This window comes from Dama dama, chromosome 9, assembly GCF_033118175.1.
Source record: "Dama dama isolate Ldn47 chromosome 9, ASM3311817v1, whole genome shotgun sequence".
Taxonomy (NCBI): Eukaryota; Metazoa; Chordata; class Mammalia; order Artiodactyla; family Cervidae; genus Dama; species Dama dama.
This window is the reverse complement of record NC_083689.1, coordinates 30,169,186-30,183,181: the sequence shown is the minus strand read 5'-3', so window position 1 is coordinate 30,183,181 and position 13,996 is coordinate 30,169,186. Positions and strand designations below refer to the sequence as shown.

The 13,996-nt window shown below is 45.4% G+C and overlaps 1 protein-coding gene across 2 annotated transcripts in view; it reads right to left on the bottom strand.

Annotated features, from left to right (window-relative positions):
• Positions 1–13,996, bottom strand: part of MARCHF3 (membrane associated ring-CH-type finger 3) — a 144,342-nt gene that overhangs the window by 36,155 nt on the left and 94,191 nt on the right. For both annotated transcript variants that reach the window (XM_061150873.1, XM_061150874.1), the window contains exon 2: positions 1,244–1,487. In XM_061150873.1, coding sequence (XP_061006856.1) covers positions 1,244–1,431 — 188 coding nt within the window. In that variant the 5' untranslated portion in view covers positions 1,432–1,487. The remainder of the gene's footprint in view (positions 1–1,243; positions 1,488–13,996) is intronic.

Below are 13,996 nucleotides of genomic sequence, written 5' to 3'. Positions count from 1 at the left end.
TGCCTCCTTGTATTCTGAGTCCTAACCAATTGTTACAAGTTTTCCCAGAGGTAGAAAAATATATATTGACCTTTTTTCTTCCCCCTTCCCTTTGTGAAAGCCACACAGATGGACAGCAGTAGGCACATGGATAATGTTTATAACAGGTGTGGGTGGGTGAGTCCATGTCTGGCGGCCACCACATGTGGGGCCAGGGGGTTGGGGGCGGTACAGAGAGTGCTGTGGTGTCCCCAGGGGTCCTGTTGCATAGGGGTTGAGGAGCCTGTATCTGCACTGGAGGAGTTGGCTGAATTGCTCAGACCAAGGTAAGCAGTCGAGGTCTGAGTGACTGACCCCAAGTTTCAGGGTCAGACATGTCAGCAGTGAAATCATAGGGCATGTCTAGTGTTGAAACACATTTTACAGTCATAAGTCAGGTCCCACTTACTCATTCTGCAATAAATGGAGAAGCCGAGGAGCACTTAGTGGCCAGGCAGCCTGTGGCTCTCCGCCTTCCACTGGGCGGCAAGAGCGCCGGAGGAGACCTCCAGGGACAAAGGGCTGGCCTGGATAAACCATGTCTGGGCTGCTCCAAGCCGTCAGTCTGGCCCTGGTTCATCACTCAAGGGAGACGCGCTGCGGGGGGTTAATGATAGTACTTCACAGGGCAGAGTGTGTGTGAAGGATCGTGGAGAGGGCATGTGGAGGGCAAAGGAGGCAGCAGAAGAGGCTCCCGAATGGGGATGTGCCAGAGGAGTCCCCCAGGAAGCTGCGCTGAATAGGCCCCCGTCACGGGGTGCTGACTAGGCTGCACACCAGAACGTCACTTCAGAAGTTTTACCCACGTATCCAATCACTTTGGCTCAGTCACCTGAGACCCGGAGGCCTCCTTGGTTCTATCCTAACAAAGGGGGCTACCTTTGTTAGTACCTGAAGTCGACAAGTAAGTCATTACCATTGCAAGGTCAAAATAACAAATGTTAAGCAAGTGACCCTGGCGCCTTGTGGGATCCTCCTCTGCCTGGCTCTCTGCGAGTGTGACTTTAAGCAGAAAACTCCATAGTGTGAGTTTTTAGCTTTTTACGCCATTGCTATAGAAACGGCAATAACAGACCTTGTGTAGTTTTTTTGTTTTTTCTCCCCACTACCTCCTCTCACCTGACACAAAGACCTGAGCACTGATTACACTCCCTTCAGCATTTCCCCTCTGACAGAAAGCGCTGGGGATCAATTGCAGATTCATTGATTTTAATGGTGGCACTACCTCTGGGTGGCGAGGGTCCGCACCACGGTTGACAGCAGCTGCCCGTCCTTAGCGGAAACCTGCATGACATACTGCGGCTGCCCATTCGCCAGGCTGCCGCAGGCCTCCACGGTCTTCACCACGGGCGCGGCGGGGCCGGTGCAGTCTGGCAGCACTTCGGGCAGGTGACTGCAGCGGCTGGTTGTCATGGTAACAGACAGCAATTACTCTGCTAATGGCTTCCACATTCATACAGGATTTCCATCTAAGAGAGATCAGAAAACAGTTTACTTGGGCCGGGTACTTAATAGAAAACGGAGAATTATGGCCACCATCATCGTGTCATGATTTACTAGAAATAACAGGTGGTCCTGTATCTTGCAGCCGTTTACAGAGCACATGCATACACTCGGCCCACGAGAAACAGCGGATATGGTTATTTTGAGCAGGACAGTGAGCGTTTCAGTGTCTGTAAACACCGGAGGAGGGAGGGCGTGGTGGGCCCTGCAGCCAGATCTGAAGAGAAGATAAGCAGCTCTCCCACTCTGGGCCAAAGAGGCAATAAGTCTTTGTTGACACTCTCTCAGACTTACTAGAACCTTTATTAAAACCGTTTGCAACTATTTTTTTCTTCGAAGCAATTTATTCTCTATGCAGCTTCATTCTGAGATGCTAAGATTAAAAAGAGAGAGAGTGAAGAAAGGCAAAAGAAAGGAGAAAAAAAAAAAAAACAAAACCCATGTGAATTTGGCGAGGTAGCACCTTCCTGGGCAATATTTGCCAAACGTGAATCACTCAATTAATGAACCACCTTTCTGACTTTTCCCATATCTGTGTTCCGTAACAAAATTATCTACTTGATGTGTCTTGAAAATTAGCTTCCTTTAAAAAGTTAACCTATTTTAGCCTTGTCTTAAAGTTATTCATGAAATGATGAGTTTGATGAGCTTGTTATACCAATTTTCTTTTAAAGATTTTTTTTTTTTTTTGGATGTGGGCCATTTTGAAAGTCTTTGTTGAATTTGCTACAATATTGCTACAATATGTTTTGGTATTTTGGTGGTGAGACATGTGGGATCATAGCTCCCCAACCAGGGATTGAACCAGTACCCCCTGCATTGGAAGGCAAAGTCTTAATCACTAGACCTCTAGGCAAGTCCCTATATATATTTTTAATGGACATTACAATAAATACATTAGTACTAAGCTTCTGGTTCTTTTTGTGTACCACCTAAAATCTAGGGACACTGCCTTTTCAGAGGAGATCACATAGGCGATTGAGGTCTCTACCACCTATTAAGAATAATCCATTCTTAATAAGGACCTAACCTCGCTGACACATAGCCTGTCACATAGACTGCAAGAAATTCTGTTCCCAATTTGTGCGGTGTAAGCTTCAACTTGACCTCAAGTTCAAAGCATTCAGACCCAGTGGAGTAAGGAACCCCACTGCATGCAATAATAGATTTGCATGTGATGTGTAAGGAATAGAGGCCTTAAGAGAAACGCGCAGGAGGCATTTTTTTATGTCTAAAGCTGAGAGGACACAGTTTCATGGTCCACACACACCGTCTCTGCCCAGCCTGCTCACCTCGAGCTTCTGAGCCCGGCACAGCCTGGACCCAGTGGGCAGCGGCAGGGCTGGCAGACAGACTAAGTTCCTGTGAGTTAGTAGTCTGGGTGGTCAAGGCCCCAAGTATAAAAAAATCTGCCTCCCAACCCTAAGAGATTTTTGGAATTCCTCTAAGGGTTATTTTCTACTAGATATTTGTCTCTATTTATTACATTTTACTTGACTCCTACAGGTCTGGAAAATAGGGTCTGCCAACAATGTCCATCCATTGGACATTCTCAGGAGGAGAATGCCGGGTTTTCAGAAGAACTTGAGCTGATGCGGTCACTGCTGACAAGCACATACCCGCAGCCCTGACCAGCGGGTGGGAATGGAATCCCCTCCTTCCTGCCGAGGAGTCTGGCTGGCCTCCCTTTCCTGTCCTCCTTGGCTGCCTCTGGTCCTCTCGGGGTCTGCGGTCTGGCCTCTCCCAGGAGCCCTTTGAAAACTGGCAATGGGGCCGGGGCTGTGGACACCAGCCGGGGTCTGAGGCCTGATGTGAGGTAGGTGGCAGGATCTCCTGCTATCGTGACCCTCTGGCCTTCTCAACCCCCAGGTACCGAGCATTCAAGAAACCCAGTGAGCTGATTAGCTAGTATAGTGTTGCTTGTTACATAGGATTTGTCTCTTTTATTTTTTTCTCACATTACAAGATCAAGAAATATATGTTATAGAAAGTACAGAAAAGCACAAAGAAAATAAAACTCACTCAAAATTCCACCGCTTGAATAACCACAGTAAACTTTTTGTGTGGATAGCTTTTTAAGTTTTGGCAGGATTGGCAGGGTGGAGTTGATTTGTAACTGGAGTCAGATAGCTTTCTCTTTTTTTTTTTTTCCCAAAGTTTTCAGACCGCAGAACAAAAAGGATGTTCAAAGGTCAGCTTCGAAAACTACGTCTAACCCCTTTTCCCTTGGCCTGCCCTGATAAAACCCCATTGACATGATTTTAAATTCTCATAATGCCTGACAGTCACAAAGTGTAACTTCCTGGCACAGCTCTCTTGCTTCACAAGGCAGCCATAGATTAAGAGCCAGGGGTGTGTTGGCAGGAAAAGCAGACACAGTGACCTTCTTGCCGCACGAAATCATTATGTCTGGGTGCGTGCTGAGAGTCTATTTTCGGGTTTTGCATAACTCCAACTCAGAGGACCAAGCACTCCCTCCCTCCACTCCATGGAGCTGCAAGGAGGAGGAGAAGGGATGCAGAGTGAGGAAAGGAGGCCGGGCCGGTCAGCACTCAGGCTGCCCTTATTGAGGGGACTGCCACTCAGACACATGAGGTCCCCAAGTTCATTCACTTATAAACTTAGATTAAGCCCTCACTGTGGGCTTCCCAGGTGGCCAATGCAGGAGACGCGAGACACGCAGTTTGATCCCTGGGTCTGGAAGACCCCCTGGAGACGGAAATGGCTGCCCACTCTGGTGTTCTTGTCTGGAGAATCCCATGGACAGAGGAGCCTGGCGGGCTACAGTCCATGGTGTCACAAAGAGTCAGACACAACTGAGCGACTGAACACACACACACACACACACACACACACACACACACACACGTAGTAGTTCTAAATGTATGACCTAAATCTGCAATAAAATTGCCCTTAAAACAGTTCTGGAAGTAGAGTTTCCTTAGAAGTATTATTTTACTTTGAGATGATATTCTTCATTTCACTTGCCTTCTCAAAGGCAGCAGAGCCATTACCCACCATCTGATCAGTTTATTCCATTCACAGACAGCACCAGGCACTGAACTGGGCATAAAGGAAAAAGATTCCTCCTCTACTTTGCCTTCTCCTGCAAGCAAGCCCTGGCTCTTTCCCTCATGCTCTGCACCCAACCTAGCACCTGATTGAAATGATACTCGCGTCCAACACTGGCTGAAGAACACACTGGCACGTCCGCTGATCACCACATACCAGAATAATCCTGATGTACTAAGTCCGGCGTGCCAGAGGTGAGTCCCCACGCTCCTTAAAGACTGTGTCTTGAATTGCAACTGCAGCGGGTGCGATTACATGGAGGATGGGCACCTTGACCTTGGTGGGAAGGGCTGAGTGGGCGCCAGCCCCAGAAGAGGGAGTCTAATCAGGTGGAAGAAGAGAGAGGGGAGCATGTCTCCCCAACCTCAGTTAAAAAGAAGCCCTGAGGCTGAGATCAAGGCATGGGGCAGGAGTGGTTCTCTCAGGCTTCGGGCACCAATTGGCATGCACATGTTTGCACCTGGGGCAGTGACAAATGGCCCACTGCCTTGTCCTGTCTCTTCCAGAGCCACCTAGGAAAACAGCAGGCTATTGCTGAGGATGCTAAAAATAGTCAAGCTATGGGTCTGTAGCCTAGCACTGGTCTTCCACTGATTTTCCTGAAAAATTTCAAGTGCCATTTGATTGTCTTTTTTTGTTGTTGTTAAAATCAGTACTGCTCCTAGGAAATTCCCCCAAGAATTCTGCTCTCTGGATTTCGCAGGACAAAAACACTGATGCTAGGAGGGAGCAGTGTCCCTATAAATGCGAAACCTCAAATTACACTGATGGGAGTTCTTTGTTGGTTAGGTTTGACACCTTATATAATTCCTCAGGCTGAGAATAAAACATGATTTGGCACTGGCCAAATTCTGCTGCACTCAGTGGGCGGACTGGGAATAGGTGTGTGAGAGGGAGACAAATAAAAAAGGAAGGAGTGGCTACAGAAATGAAAGCCTGATTAGACAATTGTGAAGATAAAAAGGACTGTCTGTGAAACTGTGACCCCTTTAAAGGCTAGAGTACAGTTTCATAAAAGCATGGACCCAACCAGGCTGCAGCTAATCATGGCTGAACAGGCTGCTGAAGGTAAGTGATTTCCATGGGAACACGGCTGGCGTCATGAGGATGCATTCAGAGGATGTGGGGGAAGGGCAGGGAAGCGAACCGTGCTCACCTCTGCAGCCTTCGTGCCCCACAGCCCCTGAACCTCCACAAAGATCGTGGAGTTATAGGAAAGGCTCTGTTCTTAGAAGCAGGACACCCAAGCCTGCGCCCTGGCTCATCACTCACCGGGGTAAACCACACACTCTCTCAGACTTTGCTGAGATTTCTTGCATTTGAAATCAGAGTATTGATATTTCCTGAGCCACCCCTTCTGGTTATTTGTGAGGCCTAAAATAAGATGAGACATGTGAACGTGCTCTGCAAGTTGGATGAGCCTTGCACAGGGAGCTATGCATATGCACATTTTATTACTACATTAACCTTCTTTCTTGTTCTTTGTCTGGCCTGAGCTGCGTCTTGTTTCTGTCTTCTATAACTTTCTTCCTCCATAGCTGGTCAGTTTGTACCCACTGCATCATTTAGATCACACTTGAGCCCTGACTTCGTACCACTCTGTCTTCTCCCAGTGGGAAGTACAAAGGGAATCTTCCTGGCACCCAACTTCTCATTCATCCTCCATAGGCCCCTACACAGGTTGCACTTTTCTGTGAAAATGTTTAGTAAAGATCCATGATGAAAAACTGCTATTATGTTTGGTATTCATATCTATTTGTTACAGTAGCTACCCTTATCTTGGGCTTCCCAGGTTGCCCTAGTGGTAAAGAACCTGCCTGTCAATGCAGGAGACATAAGAGATGCGGGTTCTATCCCTGGGTAGGGAAGATCCCCTGGAGGAGGGCATGGAAACCCACCCCAGTATTTTTGCCTGGAGAATTTCATGGATAGAGGAGCCTGGTGGGCTGTGGTCTATAGGGCCACAAAGAGTTGGACATGACTGAAGCAACTTAGAATGCATGCGTACCTTTATCTTAGCTAATCTATTGCATGATAAATACAGTGAAAAATAAAACACAAGCCACTCCAGATACTTTTTCAAGCCTGCTTCTATCAGAACTGTGTTTTCAGTGCCAAGTCAACTTTAATTTCTTGGATGTAAGATGAGAAAGTTATTTGGGGGAGGTAGCTGGTATGTCGGCAACTCTATTTGGGTATAAAAATTATCCACAGGACTTAAAGGTGTAAATGAGCATAATGCTGTGTACGCTGGCACTGACCTGGTCATGTAGGCTGCCTGGGTAGTGGGCTGAACAGGCCTAAGCTCAGAGGGGCATTCCAGAACTAGCCTGGACCTCCAAATTCAACCCTAATGATAATTCCAGAGATTTAAAAAAAATAGGCTCCTCAGGTCACAATACAGCTGGAAGGGTCCTGTATCATCTCCGCAACCAGAGTTTTCAACAAAAGGATTCACTCATTCTTTCATCCATTCAAACAAGCATTTTTTGAGAGTTTACTATGTATTCCTATGAAGTTTCTGGTGGTGCAGAGTCTAACAATTTCAAGTCCTGCTTTTCACTTCCCAAAGAAAAGCACAGGTCACCAAACAGTCTGGAGTGTTTCCCAGACTCTCTCCAAGGCTGCAGAGCCATGAGGCTCTGTATGACAGAGTGGGCTTTGTACATGAGTTCACTGTATGTCAAGGCTGTATATTGTCACCCTGCTTATGTAACTTATATGCAGAGTACATCATGCGAAATGCTGGGCTGGATGAAGCACAAACTGGAATCAAGATTGATGAGAGAAATATCAACAACTTCAGATATGCAAATGATACCACTCTAATGGCAAAAAGTGAAGAGGAACTAAAGAGTCTCTTAATGAGGGTGAAAGAGGGAGTGAAAAAGCTGGCTTAAAACTCAACATTCAAAAAACTAAGATCATGGCATCTGGTCTCATCACTTCATGGCAAATAGAAGGGGCAAAAGTGGAAGTAGTGACAGATTTTATTTTCTTAGGCTCCAAAACCATTGCAGACGGTGACTGCAGCCATGAAATTAAAAGACTGTTGCTCCTTGGAAGGAAAGCTATGACAAACAGAGACAGCATATTGAAAAGCAGAGACATCACTTTGCTGACAAAGATCAGTGTAGTTAAAGCCATGGTTTTTCCCGTAGTCATGTATGGATGTGAGAATTGGACCATAAAGAAGGCTGAGCGCCAAAGAATTGATGATTTCAAATTGTGGTGCTAGAGAAGACTCTTGCGAGTCCCTTGGACTGCAAGGAGATCAAACCAGTCAATCCTAATGGGAATCAATCCTGAATATTCATTGGAAGGTCTGATGCTGAGCTGAAGCTCCAATACTTTGGCCACCTATTGTGAAAAGCTGACTCACTTTTTGATTGGAAAAGCCCCTGATGCTGGGAAAGATTGAAGGCAAAAGGAGAAGGGGGCAGCAGAGGACGAGATGGTTGGATGGCATCACTGACTCAACGGACATAAATTTGAGCAAACTCCGGGAGATAACAAAGGACAAGGAAGCCTGGTGTGCTGCAGTCCATGGAGTTGCAAAGAGTCGGACATGACTGAGCGACAATAACAACACTAGCAATCATGTACTTGCTAATTCAGAGGACACCACTCTATGCCCTAAATTTGAGGGAATGAAATTGCAGAACTATGGCACGGCTAGATGGCTTTCTGCTCCCACAGAGCTATGTGCATCGTTAATGCTGATCCAGGATTCAGAAACTGACTTTAGTTTTACATGAGCAAATCTGCTTCAGAAAGGGTCTCTAAAGTGTCCCTTAGCCTTCTTCGAGGAGTTGCATACTCATGGAGCAAGTCCTCCTCTAATGAGGCCAAGGAATGGATGACACAAGTCGGTTGGTAATTGAAAGGGGAAAAAATAGCAATAATGACCTGTCTAGGAACTTTCCCCTCTGAGTTGAATTCTAAGAACAGTCTCTGAGAACAGGAACACTCTTTGATAGAATATTTCCCTGGGTTTTCAGGCATGTTGTAACCAGTGCACTGCACGGCTGATGAACTGACTTAGAATCCTGAATGTTCAGAGAAAATGAAGGCAGGCAGGAAATCACACACTGACCTTCCTTTCCAATGAAAATGGAGCAAATGACTAATTTCAAAACCATTAACATGTAAAAAGCAGCATATTTCTTCTGAGAACAGGGCACAAAGGCTCTCCAAGGAGATGGCTGGGACATGATTACCAGCAACATTTAAGTTTTCAAAAACATGCCAAGGAGGCTATTCACTAAGAGCGTGTTAGCGGCAAAGTAGCTGCTTCATTAAACTTAAATAGCCACAGCAGGGCTGTGCTTACAGACCCAAGCTACCAAATTATACATTTCTTTTCTGGATGCTTCACTGACCTCATTATGTAGAGAGGAGAGTTTGTCATTCCAAATAAAGTGACCATCCAAGTCTTTATAAACATGCCCATCAGGTGCTTGGTAAGTCTGCAGAGTGAAACACGAGGGGCCCAGTGAATTAAAAAAAAGAAAAGAAAAAAAAAACCTTCTCTTTTTGTCATTTCATTTTTCTCTGCTACTTGCTCATTGTCACACTTACAGAGCAGAGTAAGCAGGTGAAATGCCTGTTTCCAAGCATGAAGGAATGTTTGATTTGGGGGTTATGGCATTTTATTGAGAAATGTGTAAATACCAACGATGAACCCTGGGGAGAAAAAAGCCCAGACCAGCATAAGGCAAGCTGGCTCCAGAGAGAGTTACAGCTTGTTCCCTATGTTCTTTTTGAAACTTATATCCAGAGTTATTTATCATTTCCCATCCATGTTATTAATTCTGATTCTCAGCCACACAAAGTATCAGACTAATTTTTCTTCCATTTAAAATGACTATATTTTATTTTCAGCCAGGTAAAATTCTATGGTTCTGCTAGAGGCAAGTAACAATTATCATATTTGTACATATTTTTCCCCTCAAGAAGTCCTCATGAAATTAATTCAGATTTTGGAGACTATCCCATTTTTTTCATTTTATTTTAATTATACAGAGGAAAATGGCAATTAAAATCCCACAGCAACAACCCTGTGTGTTCAAAGACACAGGGACAGCTGAATCACACTTGTAAATAACAACTGGTCCTGTCCGGATGCCCCGCTGAGTTGGGGGAACCGAGGGGAAGCAGAGCTGCCCGGTGGAGTTCCGGGGGCTGGTGAACCATCAGGGCACACCAGAAAGGTTTAAATGTCAAGTTTGAAAAACATGGGAGCAGGCAAAGTAGAATGAGATGTTCATGTGACGTTATTCAGAGGTGAGCAATAAAAGTGTGTGGTTCAGATGACATGCAGTGTGCCCTGTGCCAAATAAAAGGCTACCTGTCTGGCATAAGGAAGGTATGAAGGGGCCGGCACCCTGACCAGGATGTCTGAGGATACGGGAGGAAGCTATTTCAGCTACAAGTGAGGGCTGAAGATGCTCTGAGAACTCCAAGTTCTGGATTTGTGATTAGGTTCATACACATCTTCCACCAGCGTCCAACTGAATGCCCATCATTAAAGGAAGTTGAGACTCATTCAAAGTCGGGTCTCACTCTCCTCTGTACAAACAACTCCCTACTAGCTACACAGATGTGCTCCATCTTGACCCCAGCCTCCCGCAGCCTGGAATCAAGCCAGCTGGGACTTATTTTAAACCCCAGCGTTCCCCAGGCCTTTCCTGGGCTGCATTTCACCAAGGCCACAGGGAGGTTGCCATCCTGCCCTCTCAGGAGGCAGGGTCCAAGCTCCGCATTCTGCCAGGCTCGGGGGCCTGGGCCTCCCTGCAGTGTTTGTTGGAGCCCCAGGAGACATGGCTGGCTGACCTCCATTTACACACGAGGATGTCCGAGCTTACTCATCTAGCCGAGGAGCAGCGAGGCAAGGGGCAAAGACCAACACTCTTCGGCTTTTGCTTTTTAGCTGTGTCTTTGGCATTACGGGTAGGCTCCCCATCATATGCTTCACACTGCTGAAGGCCCCCAAACCCCACTGGTTCTTTCTCACATGGTCAGAGTCTCTAGGTGTTTCGTGTTACCTTTGTGCATCCTTGGCTTTGGATTCAGAGGAAGCTCTGGGGGATGTTGCAGGGGAGGGGACAGGGCCTTGGCTGTGGATCAAGGAGTCTAGGGTTTGAACTGCCACCCAGCACCCACTTGGCACTGAGCCTCAGCTTCCTTCCCGACACTGTGGCCCTGGGGTAGGTATGTGCCTGGCCTGTGGTGCTCACTTGGTAACGGGCAGTGCTTAAGACCGCAATGGCCGGACCCAGAGATTGTCATACAGAGGGAAGTAAGTCAGAGAGAGAAGAACAAATACTGCATATTAACGCATATATGTGGAATCTGAAAACATTGTTATAGATTATCTTATTTACAAAGCAGAAACAGAGACACAGATGAAGATAACAAAGGCATGGATACCAAGGAGGGAAAGGGAGGGACTGGATGAATTGAGAGGTTAGAATTGACCTCAATATATACACTATTGACACTATGTCTAAACTAGATAACTAACGAGGACCTATTGTATTGCACAGGGAACTCAGTGCTCTGTGGTAACCTAAATGGAAAGATAATCCAAAAAAGAGGGCATATATGTACGCTTATGGCTGATTCACTTTGCTGTACAGTAGAAACGAACTCAACACTATGAAGCAGCCATTCCCAAAAAAAAGACTGTAGGGCTGCAGGGTCATCTCACAACAGCCGAGGACCAGGGTGAGGAAGAGAGGTCCCTTCCAGACCCTACCTCTAGTCCCCTTGCCTAGCCCACCTCTCTGCAGTCCCCCTCACTTCCCTCCCATTTTCCCAAGCGAATGTCTTGTAGGGGCTGAAATGCTTTGACAGTCTTGTATGAACAGAGGTAAAAAACCACAGTAATGCCCCCTGGAATTACTCTGCTCTTGGACACCGCTACCCTTTCACTACACACACTCACACGTACACACAAAAACCAGTTTCTTTTCACTGGTTCCCTAAAAGTGTCCAGTCTTTTAAACCATCAAGATATAAACAAGCACGGGAAAAAACTACCACTTAGCCCAGGACCAAGTTATCTGAGCTGTCTTTATCACTTCATCTCTTCACAGTTGTATATCCTAGATTCTTGTGGACCATGAAATTGGTGGTGAATGGGGCCTCATTTGTGCTTGCTTCCTACTTACCTCAATGCAAAGCACTTCTGAACCCCTTCAAAGGGACCTCCGAGGCCTTATGTTTTCTAAGACCAGCATGTGCCCCCTCCTGTACTTGCTTCTCTGGCTGGCTGTCCCATCTTGCCATGCATCTTGACTTTGGTGGATACACTGGTCCCGGCATCTTACATAGCCCCCACCTGTTGGAGCACCAGCTTCACCTGGACTTGTTCAGTATGAAAACCAGCCCACTCTCTCCCTAAGCCTCCAGGGAAGCCGAGCCTTCATAGTCGGCGAGAAATGCCCCAGAGCATCAGCTTACACAGAGGGATGTCTTCCCTTATGCCCCTCAACCACTCAGAGGGAAGGACCTAAATCAAGTATCTGATCTGTTCATTTCTTTATATATTCATCCTTGCAAAAATAATGGGTGAGCTTCCTTAACCTCATCCCACCTGTCTGACAGAAACAAAAACAACTTTTACATGGACACTGAATTATTACCCAAGATCAAACAACCAAATATACAGAGGTTTACCTTGATGTTAAAATTTTCATCTGATGGTAGTTTTCCTTCAGAACAGATGAAAAAATTACACTGTAAATGGCAAGAGTGTATTTTTCTATTTTCATAGCACTATTCACTTTCCATTCTCTAAGTACTTAATAAATACAGTGAGTCTTTACTGCCTTCCAGGGTGAAAATAACAGTTATACCCCCACGGAGCTCATTCATTTGCTTTATGGGCTAAAAAATCTCTAGTGTGTCACAAATTAACACAATGTTCCTGAGGACTGTGTTTTACTCTTGAATCTCCAATTTCACTAATAAATGTGAAAAACACATGTAGCCAGATAGGTCCTTAGAGACCAGACACTGCAGATGCTGAAGAAAGCAAGTTATTCCAGCTAAGATCAGCATTCACTTTCACACAGGGGACTATCTGTCTCCCAAATTCTCCTCCAATTGCTTGACATTAAGTGATGAAACTGGTTTCTAGTAACTACCTCCAAAATCTAACAAAACTTTTTTTTTTAATAAAGGATATTAAAAAAAAATTTTTTTTTGATCATTAGAGAATGATCTTTCTCTAATCACATCTCCAATGGAGCCCCACCACCTTCTGAGAGAGCTGTTACTCTTTTTAAAATGTTTTTATCATGAAAAATTTCAAACAAATAGAATTCAGGAACCCACATATTTTCCATCGTCTCAGTCTAATAATTCATCAAGATTTTGCCACGCTCATCTCACCCTTACTCCTTCCTTCTATTAAAATTTTTAAGCAAATCTCAGAAATTGTCATTGTACCTCTACACACTTCAATATGAATTTCTAAAAACATGGACATATCTTACAGGACTGCAAAGCCATTATCATACCTAGCAAACTCAATAATTTCTTTGTATCATCTGTCATCCAACCTGAACTCAAATTTTTCCAACTATCTTGAAAAATCTTTTTTTCCAACTTTAAACTTTTTGTTTTGTATTAGGGTATAGCCGGGGCTTCCCTGGTAGTTGAGCTGCTAAAGAATCTGCCTGCAATGCAGGAAACCCCAATTTGATTCCTGGGTCAGGAAGAAGGGATAGGCTACCCACTCCAGTGTATTCTTGGCCTTCCCAGGTGGCTCAGATGGTAAAGAATCCACCTGCAATGCGGGAGACCTGGGTTCGATCCCTGGGTTGGGAAGATCCCCTGGAGAAGGGAAAGGCTACCCACTCCAGTATTCTGGCCTAGAGAATTCCATGGACTGCATAGTCCATTGGGTCACAAAGAGTCGGACATGACTAGCAACTTTCACTTTTCACTTTCATATTATTCTTAAAGGTCCATCTGCTTTTACTGAAGTTAAAAAAATAAAATCAAACCACCACCCTATAACCAACCCTTCTGCTTGAGTACAGAGATCTGGATTTGTAATTTACAAGGACACAAATTAAGTCTGAGCACAAATCCCTGTCATCTTGTAGCTGTCTTCTGACGGGAAGGCCAGGCACTGTTTCCCTCGCCTGCTTTGGTATATGACTCTCCTCTTTAGGTCTGATAAAGTCTTTCCCAAGCTGGCCGAACACTCCCTGCAGACAGTGATTGTCTGCCTTTACTGATCCCTTGGGGAAACGAGAACAATCATAAAATCTCCCCTCTTCTGCTAATTGTGGCACAGATGACTTAGTGTCAACTTGCCCCTGTGGATTTCCACCATCGTAGTATTTACTAAACACATCAGAAGGTGCCTCCAGTCTGGAAGCAATCA